The sequence below is a fragment of the Anomaloglossus baeobatrachus genome, chromosome 8, assembly GCF_048569485.1.
Source record: "Anomaloglossus baeobatrachus isolate aAnoBae1 chromosome 8, aAnoBae1.hap1, whole genome shotgun sequence".
Lineage (NCBI taxonomy): Eukaryota > Metazoa > Chordata > Amphibia > Anura > Aromobatidae > Anomaloglossus > Anomaloglossus baeobatrachus.
In genome coordinates this window covers 78,844,895-78,870,990 of record NC_134360.1, presented here as the reverse complement: position 1 = coordinate 78,870,990, position 26,096 = coordinate 78,844,895, and the positions used below count along the sequence as shown (strand labels likewise).

The 26,096-nt window shown below is 42.0% G+C and overlaps 1 protein-coding gene across 5 annotated transcripts in view; it reads right to left on the bottom strand.

The window, feature by feature from the left end:
- Window positions 1-6,614: 6,614 nt before the first annotated feature.
- Window positions 6,615-26,096, bottom strand: part of MAFF (MAF bZIP transcription factor F) — a 68,833-nt gene continuing 49,351 nt past the window's right edge. For 4 of the 5 annotated variants that reach the window (XM_075321822.1, XM_075321823.1, XM_075321821.1 and 1 more), the window contains exon 3: window positions 6,615-12,550. In XM_075321822.1, the coding sequence (XP_075177937.1) occupies window positions 12,140-12,550 (411 nt within the window). In that variant the 3' untranslated portion in view covers window positions 6,615-12,139. The remainder of the gene's footprint in view (window positions 12,551-26,096) is intronic. The other variant, XR_012725103.1, reaches the window with a different exon arrangement.

The following is a 26,096-nucleotide window of genomic DNA, read 5'->3' as shown; positions in this document are numbered from 1 at the left end:
AGGTGTGTCTGTGCCCCTCCGACATCCCCCAGGACTATCTGTGCCCCTCCAGCATCCCCTTGGCTGTCTGAGCAACTTCAGCGTCCCCATGGCTATCTGTGCCCCCCCCCATCAAGCCCCTGGCTGTCTGTGCCCCCAGCTATGTATATACCCCAAGCAATGTTGGTGTCCCCCAGCTATGTCTGTGCATCCCATTGATGTATATACCTCCAGGGATGTCTGTGCCACCCAGTGATGCATGTACCCCCACTGATGTCTATGCCCCGCTGCTTCCCTAGTGATGTATATTCTTTTCAGCCCTTTCAAGCAATGTTTATGCCCCGCAGCTAGGTCTGTGCTCCCCATCAATTATGTATATACCCTCAGTGATGTATGTACTCCCCAGTGATCTCTATGCCCACAGCCACTCTATATGAAGTGAAAGCTGCACACCAAATTCAGAGAAATATGAACAAGCATAACTGCTTTATAATACATAAGGAATGAAAAATACAATTAGCCATATGAAAAATTGAAATTTGGTATTGCATAATTGCTGAGGATTATTTGAAAGAAAGAAAAAAAAAAGAAGCTATTTAGCTAATGTATTGATCAATTCATTACTGCGCCATAACCACTTCACGGTAATCTCTAATTTATGGGGTCCCTAACCAAATGTTACCTCTATATGTGGTTAAAACCTGCTTGTGTTTGGGAAGCCAAGGACCTGGCTATATAGGAAATTGAAAAAACGTGGCTAAAGGGCGGGCCTGGGTTCTCAGACAGAAAAAAACTGCATAAGGCTATGTGCGCACTAGAGATGTGAAGTTTCTCGAGAAAATCTTCTCGAGAAACTTCTGGGAGTGAAGATTTGCTGAACTCCGGAAAAAATCCGCGGCAAAACCGCATGCGGATTTACCGCGAAATTGCCGCGATTTTCCCGCGGGTGGTTCCCTGCGGATTTTTGCAGGCTGTACTGCAGAAATCCGCGGGATACCTGCGGATTTAATGGACATGTTCATTTTCTCAAGAAAGTTTCTCGAGAAATTTCCGCACCGAAACTTTCTTGAGAAAAATCCGCACCAGTGCGCACAGCTTTTTTTTTTTCTCATAGAATTTCATGGGAAATGTCTGCACAAAGATTGCAGACATTTCTCAAGAAATTTCCGCGGCAAATCCGCGGGTAAATCCGCGGGTATTTTGCTCTAGTGCGCACATAGCCTAAGACTGCTGGATCACCATTGTAAATGTGAACAGGGTGCTAGCCAAAATATACACAATCTATATGAAGTAAAAGCTGCACACCAAGTTGAGAAATATGAATAAACATAACTGCTTTATAATACATAAGGAATGAAAAATATAATTAGCCATATGAAAAAATGAAATGTGACATTGCATAACTGCTGAGGATTATTTGAAAAAAAAAAAAAAAAAAAAGATATTTAGCTAATGTATTGATCAATTCATAGCAGGTTTTAACCGCATATAGAGGTAACATTTGGTTAGGGACCCATACACACTAGCAGGTTTTAACCACAAAGAGAGGTAACATTTCGTTAGGGACCCCATTAATAAGAGATTACCATGAAGTGGTTTGGGACAGTAATGAATTGATCAATGCATTAGCTAAATATCTTTTTCAAATAATCCTCAGCGGTTATGCAATGTCACATTTCATTTTTCATATGGCTAATTGTATTTTTCATTCCTTATGTATTATAAAGCAGTTATGCTTGTTCATATTTCTCTGAATTTGGTGTGCAGCTTTCACTTCATATAGATTGTGTATATTTTGGCTAGCACCCTGTTCACATTTACAATAATGTTCCAGCAGTCTTTTTGTTATGCCCACAGCCACGTCTATGCCCCATTGCTTTGCTAGTGATGTCTATTCCTCCCAGCCCTCCCCAGTGATGTATTTGCACTCAGAATCTCCTTTGATGTCTATGCCCCACAGACTCCCCAGTGATCTATATATCCCCTCCTGTAATGTATATACAACCGTCAAACCTGGAAAAGCAGTTGTGAGAAGCAACAAGATCAATATCACCGAACACCACAGCCGCAACAAAGAGTAGAAGCTCCAGCCGCCACAGGGAGTGGTTTGTCCAAATATATTAGGGTAATTTTCAAGTTGATAGTTTTGTGCAGCCCCCGAAGGTTGGTAGACATTTCCAAATGGCCCGCAGCAGAAAAAAGGTTCCCTACCCCTACCCTAGGGGGTAGTCTGATGTGTTCAAGTAAAATGGCTGCTATTCATTAGAATAAGCATGGTGAGACAAAGGACACTGAACATGAGCAAGGAGGAAATAATGTAATCTCACAGAAACACACTCCTCATCCACTCCACTGCTCCAGAGATTGCAGATTGATCATATATATCTACTATGACTACGTTTATATGAGTTTGGGTGTGTTCTGTTAACTTTTCTGGATTGATCTGAGGCATATCCAGTGCAGAAAACTATGTTACTGCTGAAAAAACCATGATGGAGGTGATCTGTAAAAATGGGATTCTTGGAGTGGTAAAAGTGCATATTTTGTAGCAGAGGTCATTATAGAGATCTTACAGTATTGGGGGATCAGTGGCTTTCCATTCTCCTTACCATCCACAGAGCAGTGGGAAGGTGAAAAGGCTTAGTAGAATATTCAAGGTAAAAATCTAGAAAGTAAAGGTGGAGACTGGCAAATCATGAAATTAATGCTTGCATTCCTTTTCTTTTCTAAATAAATGCCTTATATAACTGCCTAAACAGTGTGATAAACAGGTGTATTCTCCAGATCCTAAAGCAGTGTCAGGAGCATGTGGTCTCAAGCCAGGAGCGAGAGAGCCATGAGCCAAGATTAGATGGGCCAATCCAGCTTCTCCCAACTACACCAACTTCCATGAAGCTTGATGGGAAACCCATTTGAGTACACAGCAGCCGCTGTAAAGAGTTACATCATCAGCAGAATAAGGGTCCCAACCCACATAGTGCTGGACTATCTCACATAGGACCTTATGGGAAATCTCGAAATTGGGGGTGATATATGGGAAATAACCAAAATAAGGGAGTGATGGTTACAGGAACAAAACACAAACAAGGACTCATGATGGGAAAAACATTCTCTGATCTAAACCAGGCAATTAGTTCAAGGGTTTAAGTGACTTTCACAGATAACACACACCTGTATGTAATTGGTATTGTCTTTTTTTATTAGTACATGTAGCGGTGAAAGTGCTTCTCTGTTTTGCTGAATGTAATCAGGATCCATGTGTAAGGGAAATCCTGGCCAATCTGTCCCCAATTAGCCATTTTACCTCACCAGTGTCCTGTGACCCATTAGTGTTACAAGCTCTCAGGTGTGAATGGGGAGCAGGTGTGTTACATTTGGTGTTCTCTCTCACACTCTCTCTCACACTGGTCACTGGAAGTTTAATATGGCTCCTCATGGCAAAGAATTCTCTGAGGATCTGAAAAAGAAAAAAAAAAAATTGTTGCTCTACATAAAGATGGCCTAGGCTATAAGAAGATTGCCAACACCTAAGCTGCAGCACGGAGGCCAAAACCATACAACAGTTTAACAAGACAGGTTCCACTCAAAACAGGTCTCGTCAAGGTTGACCAAAGAAGTTAAGTACACATGCTCGGTGTCATATCCAAAGGTTGTCTCTTCAAAATAGACGTAGGAGTGTTGCCAGCATTGCTGCAGAGGTTACAGGGGTGGGGGTTGAAGTCCGCCTGTCAGCAAATTGCTTCTAAAGACGATACACAAGAAAACCCCCAAACAGTTTGCTGAAGACAAGCAGATTAAGGACATGGATTACTGGAACCATGTTCTGTGGTCTGATGAGACCAAGATAAACATATTTGGTTCAGATGGTATCAAGTGTGTGTGGCGGCAACCAGATGAGGAGTTCAAAGACAAGTGTGTCCTGCCTACAGTCAAGCATGGTGGTGGGAGTGTCATGGTTTAAGGCTGCATGAGTGCTGCCGGCTGTGGGGAGCTACTAATTATTGATGAAACCATGAATGCCAACATGTACTGTGACATACTGAAGAATAGCATGATCCTCTCCCTCCACATTCCAACATGATAATGACCCCAAACGAAACTCCAGGACAACCACTCCCTTGCTAAAGAAACTGAGGGTAAAGGTGCTGGACTAGCATATTTCCAGACCTAAAACCTATTGAGCATCTGTGGGGCTTCCTCAAATAGAAGGTGGAGGCGCACAAGGTTTCTAACATCCACCAGCTCTGTGATGTAGCCATGGAGGATGGAAGAGGATCCAGCAGCTCCTGTGAAGCTCTGGTGAACTCCACGCCCAAGGGAGTTGAGGTAGTGCTTGAAAATAATGGTGGCCACATAAAATATTCACACTTTGTGCACAATGTGTCCATTTTCTCTTAGGGGTGTACTTACTTTTGTTGCTAGCAGTTTAGACATTAATGGCTGTGTGTTACATTATTTATATTGCACACTAAATTTACACTGTTATACAACCTGGAGACTGACAGCTATACATTGTATCAAAGGGTCATATCTTCATTGTTGTCCCATGGAAATATATAAAATATAACATTGTGAGGAGTGTATGGACTTCCAACCAAGAAAATCAGCAGCATATCGATCACATGTGAAAATACCATTGAGGAGGTTGGGGAAACTGTGATCACCCCTGTTAGGATGTTTAATATTTATATTCAGTTCTCATCCAGCTTTAAATAGAATAAATACTGAACAGAAGTTTTAGCAAGTTGGTAAAAAAAAAAAAAAAGTTTTTCTAAATGAGGATTTTTAAGGTAAATATTGTGTAGTACCTTTCGTGCCTGAAGAAGAGACCTGAGTAGTCTGGAAAGCTTGCTATTATTACCATCTTTTCAGTTAGCCATTAAATGGTATCAACCACTGAGAACACTCAGTTCCTTTAAACAAACTTTTTTTTTTATCTCTACTGGCTAACACGGTACAAAGATATATTTTACCTGTATTGTGTAGTAATAAGATGACATGATTTGAACTATTCTTTATATCAAACTATTGATATAAATTCTTTTGTTGAAAATTCCTGTTTGTTGTGCATTAGGCTGAGTTTGCACCGTGTTTGTATAGATCGAATATATCACAACACTTTCTATGCGTCAATGTAATTACAAAAGTTTTGTTCTTTATGCACCTGTATCCCTACTTTATACTATGATGCAAAATGTTACTTATTTTCATACGGTTTCCTCGAAAACAAGACCAGTTCTTATATTATATTTTGCCATGAAAAACGCACTATGGCTTATTTATGGGGTGGGTCTTAATTTTGGGGAAATACGGCTATTCCCTATGTACTGCTAAGTTTACCCCCAAAAGAAGGCAGTCACCCCCCAGGAGAATTGCATTTACCAGACCCTAAACATGTAGAGTTGCAAGTGGGCTCCGTTGCGGTCATGTCCCCCTGCGTTCCAGTGTTCACCATTCCAGCTGGCTGGAAGCAGTATCAGTCACGCAGAATTAGTGAGAGTGGAGTGATACTGCGATCAGAATTGTGTGTGAAAGTGGAGCGATACTGGGATTGGCTGTGTGTGTGTGCATGAGCGGAACATCGAGGGACCTGACAATGCAGAGCTCTTTGGGAGAGCCCATCCACCATCAGCACTTGCCAGATGTAGTTGTTCGGGGTCTGGGAGTGCAATTTATTTTTTGTTGGGGGGGGTTCTGCTTTCTTTTGGGGTTGTCTGCTTTCTTTAATGAAGTGTCCTGCTGTATTCTTTAACTTATTTTGCTGCCTGGACCCTTACAGCGCGGGACCTGACAGCGACGCAGATCTCTTTGGGAGAGCCCATCCACCATCAGCACTTGCCAGATGTAGTTGTTCGGGGTCTGGGAGTGCAATTTCTTTTTTGTTGGGGGGGGGCGGGGTTCTGCTTTCTTTTGGGGTTGTCTGCTTTCTTTAATGAAGTGTCCTGCTGTATTCTTTAACTTAATTTTGCTGCCTGGACCCTTACAGCGCGGGACCCGACAGCGACACAGATCTCTTTGGGAGAGCCCATCCACCATCAGCACTTGCCAGCTGTAGTTCTTCGGGGTCTGGCAAGTGCGATTTTTTTTTGGAGGGGGGTTTCTGCTTTCTTTTGGGGGGGTCTGCTTTCTTTAATGAACTTTCCTGCTGTATTCTTTTTTTTAGCTGCCTGGACAATTACAAAGAGAGACCTGGGAGAGCCCATCCACCATCAGCACTTGCCAGATGGAGGTGTTTGGGGTCTGACAAGTGTGATTTTTTTTTTAAGGGGTCTTTCTGTTTTGTTTTTTTGGGGGGGGGGGTGTCTGTTTTCTTTAATGAAGTGTCCTGCTGTATTTTTCTTTTTTACTTTTCTAGCTGCTTGGACACTTCTTTATTGAACTGTAACTAGGGCTTATTTTTGAAGTGGAGCTTATACTTTAAGCAGGCTTTAAAAAGGCCAAAAAATTCCTACTATGCCTTATTCTTGGATCAGTCTTATATTTTGGGAAAACATGGTAGGAGTCAATCGCAGATGTATAGAATTTGGGTTATGCATTCAGAGCATAGATGCCAGAAATCAGGAACAAAAGAACAGAAGCATATAATGAAGTATTATATTGCGTAAACAGATAAACTTTAGAGACAAGCACACAAATTTACATGAAAAAAAATGCTTTATTCGAACAATATAAAATACACTTATAAAGGGACTTTAAAATGCTTCAGAAAAATAAATAGCATTCACTATATTTATATACACACATATATTAGATATATGAAAATGTTCAATACATGTGACTCATAATACAGAATAAGTACTGTGCACTTGTATCTGACCCACACACAGATACTACACCTGAAATATGCCACACACCTCAGCTGGTAAAAAAGATCGATAAAGAAGGTGGGCAACCACTGAATAAGCCATGGACGGTTAGCCAGCGCTCAGAAACGAGAAATTTAGAAGCAAATTAGATTAGTTAACCCTTCTCTTGTCAAGGAAGCCATATCTGCTAGTAAAATACTCCAAAGTACAGCAGCTGGAATTTGCAGGTTGGCATAAGTTATATGCACTATATAGGCACATGTTTTTGGGGGGATATAGTAGACAAACTGACTTCTTTGACTTTTGCTTATGATCAAAATAAATGTTTCATGAATGCAACAGTGCAGTTTTTAGCTCTGGTGTATTCAAGGGTTAATAAATAAAAAAAAAGTACCTCCTGTGCACCAAGCAGGCCTACAATGGGGACTAAGGGCAAATGCAAAGAGTGACATTTTTGCTCTGCAATATTTGTAATTGCTTCCAAAGCAATGAAAAAGAGATCCCTTTCCAATCAGATCTGGCTTCCTTCTCCCCGCCTTCAGACCACATAAATTAATCAATAGGAACTGAGCACAGCCACTGCTTTCACTTCCTGTTGATTAGTCGTTTGGTGTGAAGGCGGGGAGAAGGAAGCCAGATCTGATTGGATGCGAGGTTCGCATGATATCACAATCCCACGTGAGCCCCGCCACCACGATCCTGGACACAGCTGGAAAGGTGCTGGTACAAGAATATAGTCTTTATTATTTTAATTCAGAGAAACATGTGGAATCAGAAGGGGTATTCCTAGTAGTGGATAACTCCTTTAAATCCCTTCCACCAGAGAGACAGTGCCACTTTTCTCTATAGACTTTGCCTAGTATTGAAGATCATCTCCCCGCCTTTGGACCAAATAAGTTAAATCAACAGGAAGTGAGCCTAGCGGCTGCGCTCACTTCCTGCCCAGCTGCTGCAATCCCTTCCTGTTGATTGTTTGTGTGGTCCAAAGGCGGGGAGAAGGACCCAGCGTTGATTGGGCTCAGGGTTTGCGTGATATCACAACCTCACGTGAGCCCCAGCACCGCGATTCTGGATACCGCTGGAAAGGTGCCAGTATGGGATGTGAGTATAGTCTTTATTAATTTTACCTCGGAGAAACATGTGGAATCATAAGGGGTCATCCTAGTAGTGGACAACCCCTTTAAATTCCTTCCCCCAGAGAACCAGCGCCAAAATTTCTCTATAGGCTCTGCCTAGTATTGCAGATCATCTGCCTTCAAGTGGATTGTAATATTAAAAACAGTCTATAGACAAAAGCGGAGCAGTTTCTGAAACAGACCAATTTTTTTTTTTCCAATCTCGTACAACCCATCTAACGTTTTGAAGCCTGGCTTTCCGATGAACCCACCGACCTATGGCAAACAGTAGAACTATTGATAAAAATTAGCCTCTAAAACTCCTGTGTATTGCTCAGTAGGTTACCGATCCCAGTAATCAGGTATAAAGTATCCGATTCCTAATAATAATAATATCCATAGCATGATGTAAATAAAAGTTCAAAGTGTCTGGACTTGTGCCTGTCACTTACATTGGAATCTATGAATCCCACTAATTATATGCTCAAGTAATAATGCTATCATTATCAATAACCATTAACAGAAATCAATCATCCTATGAGACATAGCAAACATTTAAAATAAGCATTTCCCACCCTTTACCCTAAATTCTTTAAAATAAAAATATATAAATATGCAGAAAAATAAACGTCTCAAACATAAATAAGAAAGCAAATAAGGGCAACCGGGATAATCAGAGAGAAATGGCCTGGAAAACTGAGGTCTGTGACTCGCCCCTTCCCTCCCCAGCATTGTGAATTCTCTGTCCCACATTTTGTCAAACTGATTTATTTTTTATTGAGCAGCTAATAAAGATTTTTTTTGTTTTTTAGAGTTTCTCCCGAAGATTGGAGCAGACCCATCTCGCCATAGGTAATATTACACACGGGAGCGGGGTTCTTGTCATATGCCCGAAACTGGCCACTTTAAAACTTACAGTAATTCTATAGCGTGATGTCCAAAAGACATTAAAGTACCTTGCACCAGTATCAGTATGCATCAGCATGAGTCCCCTAACCAGGACACTACGTGACCATCGATGATTTTGGGTTCCTGGTGGAGTTTGCTTCTAGCGATGTGTCCTATAAGATTTTGGGTCCACCTTCTTACTGTTCACTTGTCTAAGTATCCCTTCCTACTTTTTGCCCTAGTATGAGCCACTTTTTATTCCTGCGTTGTTATCCAAACATCCAGTAAGTCGTTTCTGCCAATGGTCACTGTTGCAGGGGCCATCGTGAGTAAAACATGACATGTTTTAGATTATATATATATATATATATATATATATATATATATATATATATATATATATATATATATATATATATATATTATATATATATATATTTCGTTGCCTTTTGTCCTGTCCAGAACCCAAGCTGAAAATAGCACGGTAAAGGAGGAGACTGATGCTGAAAATGGAGATTAACCAAATGCATCAAAGGCTGCCTTTCAACTTCCAGTCAATACAACCATAGGGACAATTGCCTATATCACCGAAAACAATCAAAATGTATTTATTAAAAGTATATGTCCCCATCAGTATCCAAGTACCCAGTCTTGGTTTTCAGGGGATGGGCTGGTTGGGTGGAATCTTTATACGCCTGGGTTTCCCAAGCCCATTAGAAGGGAGGAACACCTAAATACGGCTTATACTTCTACAGTGCCTCTACTTCAATCCCTACCCTAAGAGGCTTAAAGAGTTTGTCCACTACTTTTACATTAATGGTCTATCCTTAGGATAGGCCATCAATGTCTGATTGGTGAGGATGCCGGGTGTCGGACAATCGGCTCTTCTCGATGCCACTGCCGGCAGCCGGAAATGCTCAGTTCCGGAGCTGCCCCGGCTACTGATAGTGGCTGCGACCGGGAACTGCACATCCACCTCCTATTGGGAGGCGAATATGCAGTAGCCGGCCAACGTCAGAGGAATGGACAGCTCCAGAACTGAGCATTTCCGTCAGCCTGCTGATCGGTGGGGGAGCAGAGTTGGACCACAGCCAATCACACACTGTTGATCTATCCTAAGGCTGGGCCATCAATGTCAAAGTAGTGGACAACCTCTTTAACGGTCTCCATACACGTTAAACTGTCTGACCTGATTGTATCTGGGAGCCTTTCACCAAATGATATTGGAGTAGAGAAGGATCCGGCCTTATGACTTTCAGCGAATAATATATCCTAGGGTATGTGCACATGTTGGGTATTTGCAGCCCTTTTGTCAGTAAAAAACATTGTTCGCATGAAAAATGCTGAGTAAAAGTCAAGTGCTTTTGATGTGTTCTTTCTCGGGTTTAAACATGTATTTTTTTTTCCCATTCCTTTAAATATATAGAGAACACATAGGGCTCAGCTGAGCATAGCGTTCCTCTCTATGGAGGAGTCGGAAAAGATAGCCGTTAGTTATCTAATGTGTATGGCAGTCTTTAGTGTAGCAAGATGTAAAGCATGCTAAAATTCTTGCTTGACACTACGAGGGAGATTTATCAACCTAAGTGGCTCCAGAACAAAAAAAGTGTCAGTCATGACTTACACCATATTTATTAAGCTTTTTGGACACATCTTTTTTACCTTGTCCAAATGGAAAATTAGCAAAAAAAGCAACAAAAGTGTGCCAAAAATGCACCAAAATACTGAACAGAAAGTAATCCAATAAATAAGTGATGCAAAATTAGACTAGAATGTCTAAAGATACGCCAGATTTATCAAACAGCAAAAACTATAGTGATAAATTAAGACTGTAAGGCTATGTGGCAGGAACGTCTGCACCAAATCTGCATCTCGTGGCAGAAAAAAAACGTGCATTTTTTTTAATGCGTTTTTCATGCATTCTGGGGTGAAAAAACGCTGCAAAAACAAAGAATTGACATCCTCAGGTATATTTCTGCACTAAATCTGCAAGGGAGAAAAAAAAAAAAAAAAAAAAAAAAAAAAAGAAGAAAGAAGAAGAACAAAACCTCAGGATTTTCATTGACTTTGCCGACATAAGGATTTGCACGTAGTTCTATGGCAAAACTGCATAAAACAAAATAGGGTATGTGCACACAGTGCGTTTTAATCTAAGAATTAAGCTTCCAATACACAGATCAAAGTCGTTGAAACTGATAATTTCTGTGGGAGAGGCCAACTTTCACCCACCAAATGGGGAACGAAGAATTGAGCAGTCTAGATTACAACAGCGATTCTTATGATGGCATCTGGCAGGAGCCAACTCCTCTCTCCCTATTGAAAACACATGAACACTTGTCCTGAGCATGAATTTGAATAGGGGAGTGGGGAGGAATGGCTGTCAGCCAAATGAGCATTCGACCAACAACTATGGAAGGTTTATGAACAACTTTTCACTTGTTGGCCGTTTTGATAGAAAGAGTTTGCCAACCTCTACTGTCAAAGTAGAAGTTTTCATGCTCTGTTTTGGGAAGCACCTGATCTGGATCCCGAGATTTATGTACCCCTATCCCTCTTCCGACAGAACAGTCAACATCTATCACATAATCAACCTTTTCCCTTAATTTAACCTTCACAATTCTTCAATATTTTTCCTTCCTCTCTGACTTGTCAAAGTCCCCTTTCACATTCGAGTTTCCAACATCCTGTTTTCCTTTCCCGTTTCACATTCACTTTACCTTTTTGAAAGTTATCTTTTTAAACTACTTCAACTTTCTTTTGGGATCAAAATCCTACGGACCATAAATCCTGAACCAAACTCCACCAGAACTAACAAGTCCTGTGTATAAAAAAAGATTCATTTGTCATAAATACGTGGCACTTTCTTACATAGGAAAAAAAACATAGCTTGTAAGTGGTTTCCTAAAGTAAACCTGTCATATACATAATCTGTAGCATTTTTATTAGAATAAATATTGTGAAAATAAATTAAATATTAACTTAATGTTATATAACGACTTTGGGTTTATAGATCCTCTCCGAGACGGAATGTTAAATATTTCCTTACTATTAATAACAACGATAAGATTTTGCATTAGCTAGCTAAACAACCAGTACAAAATATAATCAGAATTATAGTCAACATACTTTGTGGCAGGTTTACTTTAAGACAAAACCCCCTACTTTCCTTAATTAAACTATTTTCAGACTTATGGATCCAACATCTTCTTGTTGGAAGCGACAGGTTCACATCGGTAGCCTCATACTGATGAATAGCGAAGTCTTTGGGAAACTGCTATCTGGTGCGTGGCTTGTAGGTTTTGACAAGGTGAGATGGGATTTGGGTTCTCAAGCAATGTTTTATTGCCTGTGTTAAGAGTAAGAATTCCCAGAGGACTTCACAATGGTGATGACGCTGGTGGCGGCCACTTTAGCTGGAGTGACGGAGCCTCTGGACACGGAGTGAGCAAAGTTTTGTAGAGCCTCATACTTGGCTCTCAACGCATCCAGTTCCAGTTTAATGGTGGAATTCTCCTGTGCCAACTTATCAACTTCTTGCTGTAGATCATTCTTCTGCTTCTCCAGTTCCTCCTTCTGCGACACACGTTTCACACGGCAGCTGGCAGCATAGCCCCTATTCTTTAGGGTCCTCCTCCGCTGTTTTAGCCGGACTACTTCCTCCTTCGATAAACCACGTAAGTGGTGATTAAGCTCCCTCACTGACATGGACATTAATTCGTCATCTGAGAGCACTGGTGTATTCTCTCCCATTTCTCTTTTTACCTAGAAGAGAAGAATAATGTGTGTTTATATATTATGTTTATATTACATTTTATATTCTGTAATACAATGAAAATGAGAGAAGTATATAGAATTGCAATCAATCTAGGTCCAGTCCAGTATAACCAACGTGCACTAATCAGCTACCAAAAATAGCTCAGATGAGATATGCCTATATATCTGTGCAGAATGGAATGCAAGGCAAAAGACCTGCACTTATAATCGCAGGCAGATAAAATTAGACTAGAATGGTCTTCCGAGATGAATCATGGTAGAGCAGCCCTATAACACTTTATAACCACGTTGTCATGGCCGTCTCTGCAGTAGGAGACTAGTGACGGGTTCTGGGTTAGAGTCTTTCATTGCCATGTAAGACTCTCTATATTAAATGTAGTTTCCTTTCCTATGGCGAGCTAAGGGTTAAGTTCAATTTCTCCTTGCCAGCAGCATTTTCAATACCTCTCCTCAGATGCTTCAGGTTTTGGACCACTCCCAGTCCCTATATATGCCCTCCTCTCCCAGTAGAGGGCACTGGTTATTCTGATCCATTTGGAAGCTAGGCCTTGAGGTGGAAAGAGCTGGCGTAGCCCTCATCACAAGTTGCTGAGTAGGCTGCAGTCCTGGTTCTGACTGCAGCCATGTATAGGACTTGTTGTTATCACCTGTTTATCCTTTCTCTCGTGTTGTATAACTGCAGTGGTGAAGCTAGTGTTCCTCACCTGCCAGCTTACTAGCCACGGTTCGAACACGGTTTGCCAGAGTCTAAGGTATCCTATTCGGCGATAGGTGTGGAACCTGTATAGGGACTGGCTAGGAGTGCAGGAAGTGTCCCTTCTTCCCTCTCACTAATGCTAGAGCCCACCGTTTTAGTGTCCCTGGTGTACAACTTGTTTTGTTGGGTGTTGCGCCATACACCAGACTTTCCATAGTCACTTTGTCACACGTTTCCCTGTAGGAAAAAAAAAATAGTGGCACTCACCAAAACTATATTACTTCATTTATTCATGCCAAAATGATATAGCAGGGGAGATGGAGAGGGGAGCCAGACATGTCAAGGTAATAACAAATAAATGGTCTGCACTCAGGCTGAGTTGAGGATGGTGCAAGTGAAAATGGGGTAATACCCGAAAGTCATGTATGAATAAATTCACTGCACTCGTTATTGAACGTGAAATAATTTTTAATGAAACGTGGAAAAGAAAAAATATCCAACGACGTTTCGACCCACCGGGTCTTTATCAAGTCGCTGTCTGATAGGTGACTGTATAAGGTGAGGAATATAGTGCACTGAAGCACTAAGACAATTCTCCAGCAACGGTGCGGCTGCACTTGCACATCTTATCTCTAAGGCACCTTTTTCAATTGTCTTAGTGCTTCAGTGCACTATATTCCTCACCTTATACAGTCACCTATCAGACAGCGACTTGATAAAGACCCGGTGGGTCGAAACGTCGTTGGATATTTTTTCTTTTCCACGTTACATTAAAAATTATTTCACGTTCAATAACGAGTGCAGTGAATTTATTCATACAAGACATGTCAAGGTGACGGATGTTTCATAGAGCATACAAGAACAGGCGTGAGCGAAACTTCTCTCACCTTGCTGTGTGACTCTACTCTCCATCTCTCCTGCTACATAATTTTGGCATAAGTAAATGAGACACTACAGGTACTCTGAGTGCCACTATTATTTTTTACTTTGAAGCATCTATAAAGCTTATCTAGTGTATCTATATATTAAATAGGTCTTGATGTGCAAGAATTTGATGTCTTACTTAGGTTCAAAGCAGATTTATAGATACAGTGCCTACAAGTAGTATTCAACCCCCTGCAGATTTAGCAGGTTTGATAAGATGCAAATAAGTTAGAGCCTGCAAACTTCAAACAAGAGCAGGATTTATTAACAGATGCATAAATCTTACAAACCAACAAGTTATGTTGCTCAGTTAAATTTTAATACATTTTCAACATAAAAGTGTGGGTCAATTATTATTCAACCCCTAGGTTTAATATTTTGTGGAATAACCCTTGTTTGCAATTACAGCTAATAATCGTCTTTTATAAGACCTGATCAGGCCGGGACAGGTCTCTGGAGTTATCTTGGCCCACTCCTCCATGCAGATCTTCTCCACGTTATCTAGGTTCTTTGTGTGTCTCATGTGGACTTTAATCTTGAGCTCCTTCCACAAGTTTTCAATTGGGTTAAGGTCAGGAGACTGACTAGGCCACTGCAACACCTTGATTTTTTCCCTCTTGAACCAGGCCTTGGTTTTCTTGGCTGTGTGCTTTGGGTCGTTGTCTTGTTGGAAGATGAAATGACGACCCATCTTAAGATCCTTGATCGAGGAGCGGAGGTTCTTGGCCAAAATCTCCAGGTAGGCCGTGCTATCCATCTTCCCATGGATGCGGACCAGATGGCCAGGCCCCTTGGCTGAGAAACAGCCCCACAGCATGATGCTGCCACCACCATGCTTGACTGTAGGGATGGTATTCTTGGGGTCGTATGCAGTGCCATCCAGTCTCCAAACGTCACGTGTGTGGTTGGCACCAAAGATCTCGATCTTGGTCTCATCAGACCAGAGAACCTTGAACCAGTCTGTCTCACAGTCCTCCAAGTGATCATGAGCAAACTGTAGACGAGCCTTGACATGACGCTTTGAAAGTAAAAGGTACCTTACGGGCTCGTCTGGAACGGAGACCATTGCGGTGGAGTACATTACTTAGGGTATTGACTGAAACCAATGTCCCCACTGCCATGAGATCTTCCCGGAGCTCCTTCCTTGTCCTTGGGTTAGCCTTGACTCTTCGGACAAGCCTGGCCTCGGCTCGGGTGGAAACTTTCAAAGGCTGTCCAGGCCGTGGAAGGCTAACAGTAGTTCCATAAGCCTTCCACTTCCGGATGATGCTCCCAACAGTGGAGACAGGTAGGCCCAACTCCTTGGAAAGGGTTTTGTACCCCTTGCCAGCCTTGTGACCCTCCACGATCTTGTCTCTGATGGCCTTGGAATGCTCCTTTGTCTTTCCCATGTTGACAAAGTATGAGTGCTGTTCACAAGTTTGGGGAGGGTCTTAATTAGTCAGAAAAGGCTGGAAAAAGAGATAATTAATCCAAACATGTGAAGCTCTTTGTTCTTTGTGCCTGAAATACTTCTTAATACTTTAGGGGAACCAAACAGAATTCTGGTGGTTTGAGGGGTTGAATAATAAATGACCCTCTGAATAAACTTTTCACAATTTAAAAAAAAAAAAAAAAGAAATAACATTCTTTTTTGCTGCAGTGCATTTCACACTTCCAGGCTGATCTACAGTCCAAATGTCACAATGCCAAGTTAATTCCGAATGTGTAAACCTGCTAAATCTGCAGGGGGTTGAATACTACTTGTAGGCACTGTAAATGGTTTTAAAAGTACATAGTTTACAGGATAGATTGATCAAGAAGAGATGGTCACCAGTGGAATACAAAGAAATATTCAAGGTGTACAACTGTTATGAATCGTGTTCAAAGAATAGTGCACAATAGTGAAATACATAATCAAAACTAATACAGAGATAGAGGTCTCACTTTCATTAGTGGTGTTACTGTATCTACAGCACATGCCATAAATACAGTATATAGTAAATGTGGATCCCACTAATATAACCCGCAACTACTGAGAGAATGCGGTCAGCGGAGAAGTGTGCCCCATTCTCAACATACATGCTGCTCCCAATAGTGGAACCCTCATCTGGGAAACATTTAATGGATATCCTGTGGATATGCTACCCATAAATCTATGCGGGAAATTAACTAACAAATAAACAGCTGCACTCTGAAACCCTAAGGTATACAGACATTGAATTAAGGAACTTGGACGTGCATTACTGCTAAGAAAATAGATCAATAAATGTTATATTATATATTCAATGTCTGGAGGCTACACAGCCCAGATAGGGACTCAACATACGAGATACGCCTTGATACTGCCTGCTGGGCTCGTATAAAACTGGCTTTTTTATACGCTGTGTCTCAATTTTAAAATGTATTTCCTTAGCAGAAATGCATGTCCAAGTTGCCATATTCAATGTCTGTATATATCTTAGCATCTTAGATTGAAGCTGTTTTTTGTTAGTTTATTTCATGTTCAGCATGCACCTGTTCACACTTGTCTGTTAGAAAGCTTCATCAGTTTTCTTATTATAAAATGTACGAGGGAACACCCCTTTAATTTACAGTAAAAATAGGAATTTAAAGAGGTCTCCTAAAAGTAACCTTGTTTCGAACAGGCCATGTGATGGTGGAGTTACCACTGGTGTAACAGGAGGAGATGCATGTACTGTACCGATACCCCAACTGTGTCTGAAGACAAAAAATAAAAACGGTGAAGTCATCATCTATAACCAGCAAGTGCCATGTGCCTTTTGGTCTACTCATTGCTGGGGTCCCTGGTGTTGATCTTCAACCTTGACAACATTTTTTACAGAAATATACAAGGCTCAGCATACTCAATCCAGGACTGTATGCAGGAGTTTTTTGCCCCCCCAAAAATTATGTGGGCTTCACCATATTTTTGTATGCTAGCCAGGTACAGCAGGCAGCTACGGGCTGCCCCCAACCCCCAGCCCCCAGCTGGCTATTTGTACCCGGCTGAGAATCAAAAATATAGGAAAGCCCTTTTTCTTTAATTATTTTATGAATTTCATGAAATAATTAAAAAGAAAAATGATGTGGGCTTCGCCCAATTTTTGTGTCCAGCCAAGTACAACTAGGCAGTTGGGGATTGGAATCCGCAGCGCAGGGTGCCCAAGCTTTCTGAGCACCCCTGCTGCGAATTGCAGTCCGCAGCCGCCCCAGAAAATGGCGCTTTCATAGAAGCGCAATCTTCTGGCGCTGTATCCAACTCTTCCAGCTGCCCGGTTGACGGGTGGCTCGCTGGGTAATAATGGGGTTAGGGCTAGCTGTATATTATCAACTGGCCCTAAGCCCGAAATTCATGGTGTCACACCAATATTAGACATGGCCACCATGAATTTCTAGTACAGATAAAAAAAAAAAAAAACACAACACAGAAAAATATTTTTATTAGAAATAAAACACAACACAATTAGTGACTCCATCTTTATTGAAATAAAGAACCCCCCTCCGCAGTAATCCTGGGTCAAGGGTCCCGCGCCGTCCAATCCGGATCCAATATCATCTGATCGGTTTGCTGGAAGGCAAAGCGATGAGATGATGTGTCAGGTTCAAGGGCCTGAATCATAGGACACAGCAGCTGATTGTCTAAAAGCCATTAATACAATCAGCTGATACATCAGTGCAAAAAAACCCCAAAAAACTACACACTTCAGTGCAGACTCCTGTCCGACAGCATCAGCTGATAGTTTAGCCGGCCGGGCGGTAAAAAGCCGGCCTCACCGCTCGACTAATAGTGTCAGCTGATTCCGTCAGGTGACCGCATCAGCTGATCATCGCCAGGAGAAAAGAGAGAATGAGGGAGAGAAGGGGAGAGAATGAGGGAGAGAAGGGGAGAGAATGAGGGAGAGAAGGGGAGAGAATGAGGGAGAGAATGAGGGAGAGAAGGGGAGAGAATGAGGGAGAGAAGGGGAGAGAATGAGGGAGAGAAGGGGAGAGAATGAGGGAGAGAATGAGGGAGAGAATGAGGGAGAGAATGAGGGAGAGAATGAGGGAGAGAAGGGGAGAGAATGAGGGAGAGAAGGGGAGAGAATGAGGGAGAGAAGGGGAGAGAATGAGGGAGAGAAGGGGAGAGAATGAGGGAGAGAAGGGGAGAGAATGAGGGAGAGAAGGGGAGAGAAGGGGAGAGAGAGAAAGAGGGAGAGAGAAAAAGAGGGAGAGAGAGAGAGAGAAAGAGGGAGAGAGAAAAAGAGGGAGAGAGAAAAAGAGGGAGAGAGAAAAAGAGGGAGAGAGAAAAAGAGGGAGAGAGAAAAAGAGGGAGAGAGAAAAAGAGGGAGAGAGAAAAAGAGGGAGAGAGAAAAAGAGGGAGAGGAGAGAAGAGAAAGTAAAAAAAAAAAAAAAAGAGAGGGAGAAAGAGAGAGAAAGAGAAAGAGAGGAGAGAAGAGAGAGGGAGAAAGAAAAAAGAGGAGAGAGAGAGGAGAGAGAGAGAAGAGAGAGCAATGCAGCCTCATTCTGTGAACTGCTCCGAATTTAGAGGTGTGGCCCGTGGCTCACAGCTGATGTCCGGCTCCTCCGCTCAGTGCATAATTAAATTAAATTATAAATTAATAATAATTATAATTTAAAATAAAAAATAAATTAAATTCTTTACTGTGGCGGCCGGGACTCGAACTCGTGAACTAATGCTTCCTAGGCAGTAGCTCTACCCATTGAGCCACTGGCTCTAGTGAGAAACATAGGAAGATTTGGTCATCTTGACCTCTGCATTGCAGAGTGAAGTCTCCAATGACAGCACGGCTCACTTCAGGTGCTGAGTGGAGAGGACACAGATCGCTCATGTTCTACGGGGCTCCCCGTCATCTTCATGTAGCAGAGCTGACAGTGTCGTGTGGATTACTTCGGACCTGGATTGTTGTTTGGGGATTAATAAAGAGGTAAATGAGGTGTTTTTTGTCTTTTATTCCAAATAAAGGATTTTTTGCTGTGTGTGTGTGTTTCTTTACTTTCACTTACAGGTTAATCATGGAAGGTGTCTCAGGGAGACGCTTGTCATGATTAACCCCGTTATTACCGCGATTGCCACCGCACCAGGGCAATTCGGGATGAGCGGGGTAGAGTCCCGGGACTGTCACATCTAATGGATGCGGCAATTCCGGGCGTCTGCTGGGTGATATTGTTAGGGTGGTGGGCTCCCCATAACTTGGTGCTCCCCATCCTGACAATACAAGCCTCCAGCCGTGTGGCTTTATCCTGGTTGGTATCAAAATTGGGGGGAACCGCATTGTTTTTTTTTTTTTAATTTATTTTACTGCACGATATAGACCCGCTCACCGGCGGCTGTGATTGGTTGCAGTGAGACAGCTGCCACTCATCGTGGGGGCATGTCTGACTGCAACCAATCATGGGCGCCGGTCGACGGGGAAAGCACGGAATACCTGATTGAATAATGAAGCGGCAGCCATTTTCAAAAGAGGAAAAGCCGCCGGAGATTTATGACAGTCGTGCAGCGAGGCGCCAGTGATCGGTGAGTAGGAAAGAGAGAGGGATTGTGCTGGGGACACACGACGCATGCAGACAGCAACGTGCGCATATAGCCTTACTGTGAAAAGCCACGCTTTTGGTGATCAAACCGCTCTCGAACGTAACTCGAACTGCAGAAATTTTAGCAAATCGTTCGAGTTCGTCAAACGACTCGAACACCCCCCAAAATCACTCGAACATGAAATTGGCGAACCATTCGACTCGAACGTCGCTGATCTCTAGCTAAGAGGGCAGACTAGTTGGGGAAATAATGCCCTTGTGACTAGTCCCTGCACTCATTAGCATATCATAAATGATCTTTAGAAATACTTTAGCTACTACATAGATTAGAAATATGTAGAGATTAGAAATATGTACCAAGAACTGCTCGTGGTTTGGGGTGCATATTGGACCTGAGAGGTTCCCTTTAACTTGAATTGAAAAGAAAAAAAAAGAAAAATGCTGGAAAAAATGGAAATGCTGCAGATTTGAAAAAAACAAAAAACAAAAACACTTTCATTGGTCAAGTCCGCAAGTAAAAAAAAAAAAAAAGCAGCATGTGTATGCGATACCACAAATCTCATTTACTTTGTCATTTTACTAAAAAACTAGTTAGAAACATAGGAGGGAATTTATCACGGCCTGTAAGCCACTCTTCTGGACTTAAATTATGCACTAAATGTATTAATAGACCTGCATGTTTAAAAAAAATGTAAACACCTTCTGTGATTCATCAAAAGTGACAGAATGGATAAATTGCCTTCAAAGTGTATTCCCAATACTAAAAGGGTGCTTTACACGCTGCGACATCGCTAACAATATATCGTCGGGGTCACGTCGTTAGTGACGCACATCCGGCGTCGTTAGCGACATCGCAGCGTGTGACACCAAGGAGCGACGATCAACGATCGCAAAAGTGTCAAAAATCGTTGATATGTTGCTCCTTTTCATAATATCGTTGGTGGTGCATGCCGCTGGTTGTTTGTCGTTCCTGTGGCAGCACACATCGCTATGTGTGACACCACAGGAATGATGAACATCTCCTTACCTGCGTCCACCGGCAATGAGGAAGGAAGGAGGTGGGCGTGATGTTCCGGCCGCTCATCTCCGCCCCTGCTCTGCTATTGGCCGGCCGCTTAGTGACGCCGCAGTGACGCCGAACGCACCTCCCCCTTGAAGGAGGGATTGTTCGGCGGTCACAGCGACGTCGCTGAAAAGGTATGTGCGGGTGATGCTGCCATAGCGATAATGTTCGCTACGGCAGCGATTACCAAATGTCGCACGAACGACGGGAGCGGGTGCTATTGCGCACGACATCGCTAGCGATGTCGCAGGGTGTAAAACACCCTTAAGTGTTCTGATGTCCATTGTGGACATGAGTTCCCCGGAATGGCCGCTAGATTGACGAATTACTTGTTTATTCTTGGCACCAATGTGGCAGCTGTAACAATCTTCTGATATTTAATTATGTGCGTCTGCAATTTACGGTGTGAACCATATCACATATAGTTCATTTTCTTGCTCTTACATTCGTAGTATTACTTCATCACTAGTAGTGTTATGATTCCTAGTTATCACGAGAATATTGCAGGTAACACAATATTCCATGCTCGGTCATGTCGCCCTCCGCACATCATCAGTGTTCTGGTGGGTGAGATGATTAGGCCACAGAGAACTTGTTCTTTTTATAACTCCCAGATTTAAGCTGATCATATTTTCTATCTGATCAGTGATACCTAATAATGTAAACACTGCTCTTAAACTCTTCAACAAATTTTAGATATAGGTTTCTAACATAGGAAAATATACAAAATATCAGAGAATCTTTAATATCATTAAGAAGTGAATATCGTTACTTCATAATGGAAATTCTTTTTCTGACGTGCTCAAAATGGGATGGTGACCGGCTCACGCAGCCTTTATCTATCCCCCTCTTCTTCAAGATAGCTGGACCATCATTGTAAATAAGCACTTGTACTTGGTCATCCCCACCTCATTGTAGATTGTAAGCTCTTACGAGCAGGGCTGTCATTATTTTTGCTTTACATATTGTATTTTGTATAACTGTTACTTATGACAGTATAAGAACCCCTGAATTGTAAAGCGCTGTGGAATATGTTGGTGCTATATAAATAAAGATTATTATTATTATTATCAGTGTGTTGTCCAAAAACGCTCCTGATGTCATGGGTGTGTCACAGGTGACAGACAGTCACGTGGTTTCTGGCCATAGAAGGTCACAGCCTTTGGCTACTCAAAACGCTCCCTAACTTACTCCTGCTATTAGTATTCATTGTAATAGGTAGTTTTTCTGCTGAATTCATCTCTCCCTCTTTTGGACCCAGCAGGAGCTTGCCTTCTACTCAGCTGCTGATCATCAGTATTCTCTTGGTGCGTAAATACTCCCTTCTTATTTTAACTGGTGCTGGTGATATTATTCAGTCCATTCTAGCTCTGGTTGCAAGCAGGTGACTTGCTCTCATCTGTGGTATTGCTGCTGAAGCTTTTTTGACCTTCTGTCATCTGTGGATAAACAGTTCATGTATTTCCCCCCATGTGTTCTCCTTTAGCATTTAGTGGCGTTGATGAAGAGCTCCCACCTGTTCCCTATTTAGGGCCCAGCACTAGGGATACCTAGGGTCAGGTATCCAGCACAGCGCATAGGTGCAGAACCTATCTGGGGTAGTAAGGGACACCAGGGACCAGCAGTAGGTTTGGTCAGGGGTCACCATCTCCCCCTTCCCTAGACGCAGGAGTACCCTTCCCTTTTGCCACTTGCTTGGTACTTCCCCGTACCTAGCGTGACGCCTGATTTATTTAAAAACGAATCCCCAAGTTTACGCCATAATGATCCTGCTACAAAAGTAAACTTAGGTATGACACAATGGGTCTTACAAATATAAGCATACTGTATGCACTTGTTCATTTATGGCTACATTTCAAAGTTTTTGTGCTTTTAGTAACAATATGAGCTTTACAATAAATCAATGTATTAATTGCAACACATTGTATGTCATTTATGTGACTTCCTGCAGCGTTTACAGGTTACAATATGCTGGATGCACGAGTTGTAGTTTGGAAGTTTGCATCGGTAGACCAGTGGAACTTATTATTCCAATATCTATTGATTAAAATAAACTTTGTCCATGGGAAAACCCCTTTAATGCCCTATAATGTGTCTGTGATCCCAAGAGAAAGCTTCTCAACAGAGAACTTTTCTGGATATTTAGTTTGGATGTGCACTTTGTGAGGTATTATAGGGAAATTATAAATCAGAAAAGGATCTTATGTTCAAATAAGGTTTTTGTGTTACATTTATTTTTAATTATTCCCAATGTTTTTTGTTTTTTTTGAAAATGGCAAGATCTTCATTTTTAATACAGACTGTAATATACAAAAAAGCAAAACAATACGTAACAAAATCATGATTTAAGCAATAAGTAATTTTCAGAATTTTCTGAGCAATGTCAGCTTCATCACTCTGTACAGACACAGTCTATACACAGTGATAACCAGAGAGCATTGTCAGCTCTGCTACATCGCTCTGTACAGAGCGTGAAGCAGGCTGATACTGAGGGTATGACTCGTACAGTCTCGCATTGGCATCACCCCGCACAGCCTGACAATCTCCGAACAGGAGCGCCTCAGCTGCATGAAAATATATGCAGCTGACCCGCTCCTGTGGGAAGATTGTGCGCTGAGGAGGGGGAGGCCAGCGCTGCGTAGGGGAGGGATTTATCTCCCTATCTCCTCCGTTGCCGGCTGATGCGAGAATTGCACTACTCTCGCGTTATACCAGTGTAACGCGAGAGCAGTGCAATATTTCTCTCGCCCCATAGATTTGCATGGGTGCGAGTGGAACATGATCACGTTCCACTCGCAACATGCTGCGACTGTTTTCTCGGTCCGATTAGGACCGAGAAAATTAACGCTCATTGGAACGGGCATATAGAATAATATTGGTCCGCGTGGAATGCGATTTTTTTTTTATCAGATTCCACTCGTACTGTTTTTCTCGCTGTGTGTCCTAGGCCTGATAGTCAAAGTTCAGTTAAAAGGACCTTCGATGACATCATAGTCATGTGACCAGTCTGTAAGCCAATGTCTGTACAACATTCACACCAGTCTGGTCACATGGCTATGACGTCAATAAAAGGTCTTGCAAGTCAGTGCTGATTAGAAGCGGTACAGCAATGATCAAACAGAAGCGGCTAGGAGAAAGTTTGCTGGATGCGTCGCGGACACATAAGTATGATCATAATGTTTATTAACTATATTGTTTATTTTGCAGCCCCGCGCCCCATCACATAACTGTAAAGCATGAGATTAATGATCGGTCGTTTGCAAAACGATGGGTCGAGGCTCCTGATCCCGACCATTGGGGTGAAATCGCCCATCACTACTTGTTTCCATACATTTGTATGTGATGACTAAGATCCCTACATCACCTAAAACACATTGGCTTATGCATGCAATATACTCTGATATATCTGCTGGAATTTTGTTTTATAAAGGCAATCTGTCAGCAGGTTTTTGCTATGTAAACTGAGGACAGCATGCTGTAGGGGTTAGTAAAAACAAAAAGCAGCTATGCCTCTCTTATCTGTGTGTGTGCAATTGTTTACTTAAACTAAAGGATTTACTACCCTATGATTAACATTACAGGACTAGAAACTCAAGTGCATGGCAGTCCAACACGCCCCCTGCTGTGATTGACACCTCACAGTCAATGCACAATCTATAGAGAGCCTGGTGTGGGTGGGGGCAGATCTCAGCTCAGCTACATGCTTAAACCTCAATTCTTTATGTCAGAAGAGCTACACCCATTAATCTATGTGATACACTATTGGATTCAGAATCTCCTTGCCTACATTATGTTGCTGTCAAATGAAGTAGCAAAAACCTGCTGTCAGATTCCCTTTAATGAAGCCTGAAGATTATAATGCATGATACATGCTGGACTTAACTCTGCAGTGCATTACAGCAAAGAAATAATGCTCTGTGCACCATGGGTCATAGGTTTACGAGTAAGCTGGACTGTATTTTATCATTGTTGAAATTGTGTTACATTTCTCCCCCACCCAAAAAAAAATAAAATAAAAATAATATGGTTGCATAAATGCGAACACCCTGGTATAATTGGGAATGTCCTTGTGTTCAAAATTAGCCAATCACATTTAAACTCATGTTAAATAGTAGTCAGTCCATGGCTGCCATCGTTTAAACGGATTCTGGATTAACCCCACATAAAGTTTAGCTGTTCTAGAAGGATTTTTCTGAAATATTCTTAGTTACATTTTATACCACAAACCATAGTTCGTAAAACGCTTACAACAGATAAAAAAGATCTCATTGTTGAAAGTTATCATACAGGGGAAGGGTACAAAAAATGTCCAAGGCATTACATATACCATGGAACACTGTGAAGATGTCATCAAGAAGTGGCTCAAATTTGGCACAACAGTGATGTTATCTACAACTTGATGTCCCTCAAAAATTGAGGTAAAAGACAGGAATAAATATTGCTCTAGGAGGCTACCACAAGGCCTGGATCAACATTAAAGGAGCTGCAGGAATTTCTGGACGTGTACTGCATGTGACAAAAATCTCCCATAAACTTGACGTCTGGCCTGTGGGGTAGGGTGGCAAGATGGAATCCTTTCCTTACAAAGAAAAACATCCAAACCCAGATATGTTTTGCCAAAACCTATATCAAGACTGACAAAAGCATGTGGAAAAATGTGCTATTGTCTAATGAGACCAAGGTTGAACTTTTTGGCCATAATTTCAAATGGTATGTTTGGTGTAAAGCCAATACTGCGTGTCCCCCAAAAAAACACCATAGTGAAGCATGGTGGAGTCAGCATTATGCTTTGGGCTGGGTTTTTTGGCAGCTGGAACTGGAGATTCAGTCAAGATGGAGAGAAGTATGAACATTTTGAAATATCGGTCAATTTTGCAGCAAAACCTTTAGGTTTGTGCAAAAAAAGCTGAAGATGGAGAGGAATTTCACCTTTTAGCACGACAAGGCCCCAAAGTATACCTACAAATCAACAAAAGAATCGCTTGGCCAGAAGAAAATCAAAGTTTTGGAATGGCCCAGCCAGGGCCCAGACCTGAATCATATTGAAAATCTGTGGGTTGACCTGAAGAAGACGTTGTATACAGGAGATATACTTGCAATCTGATAAATTTGGAGCTACTGCAGGGAAGAATCAGCAATGATTGCCAATTCTTGATGTGCCATGCTGATAGACTCCTACCCAAAAAGACTAAAAGGTGGCTTTAGCTAAAGCGATCTCGTTGGGGTCACGAAATTTGTGACGCACATCCGGCCGCTTTAGCGATGTCATTGTGTGTGACACCTATAAGCGATTTTGAATCGTCGCAAAAACATTCAAAATCGCTCATCAGTGACAT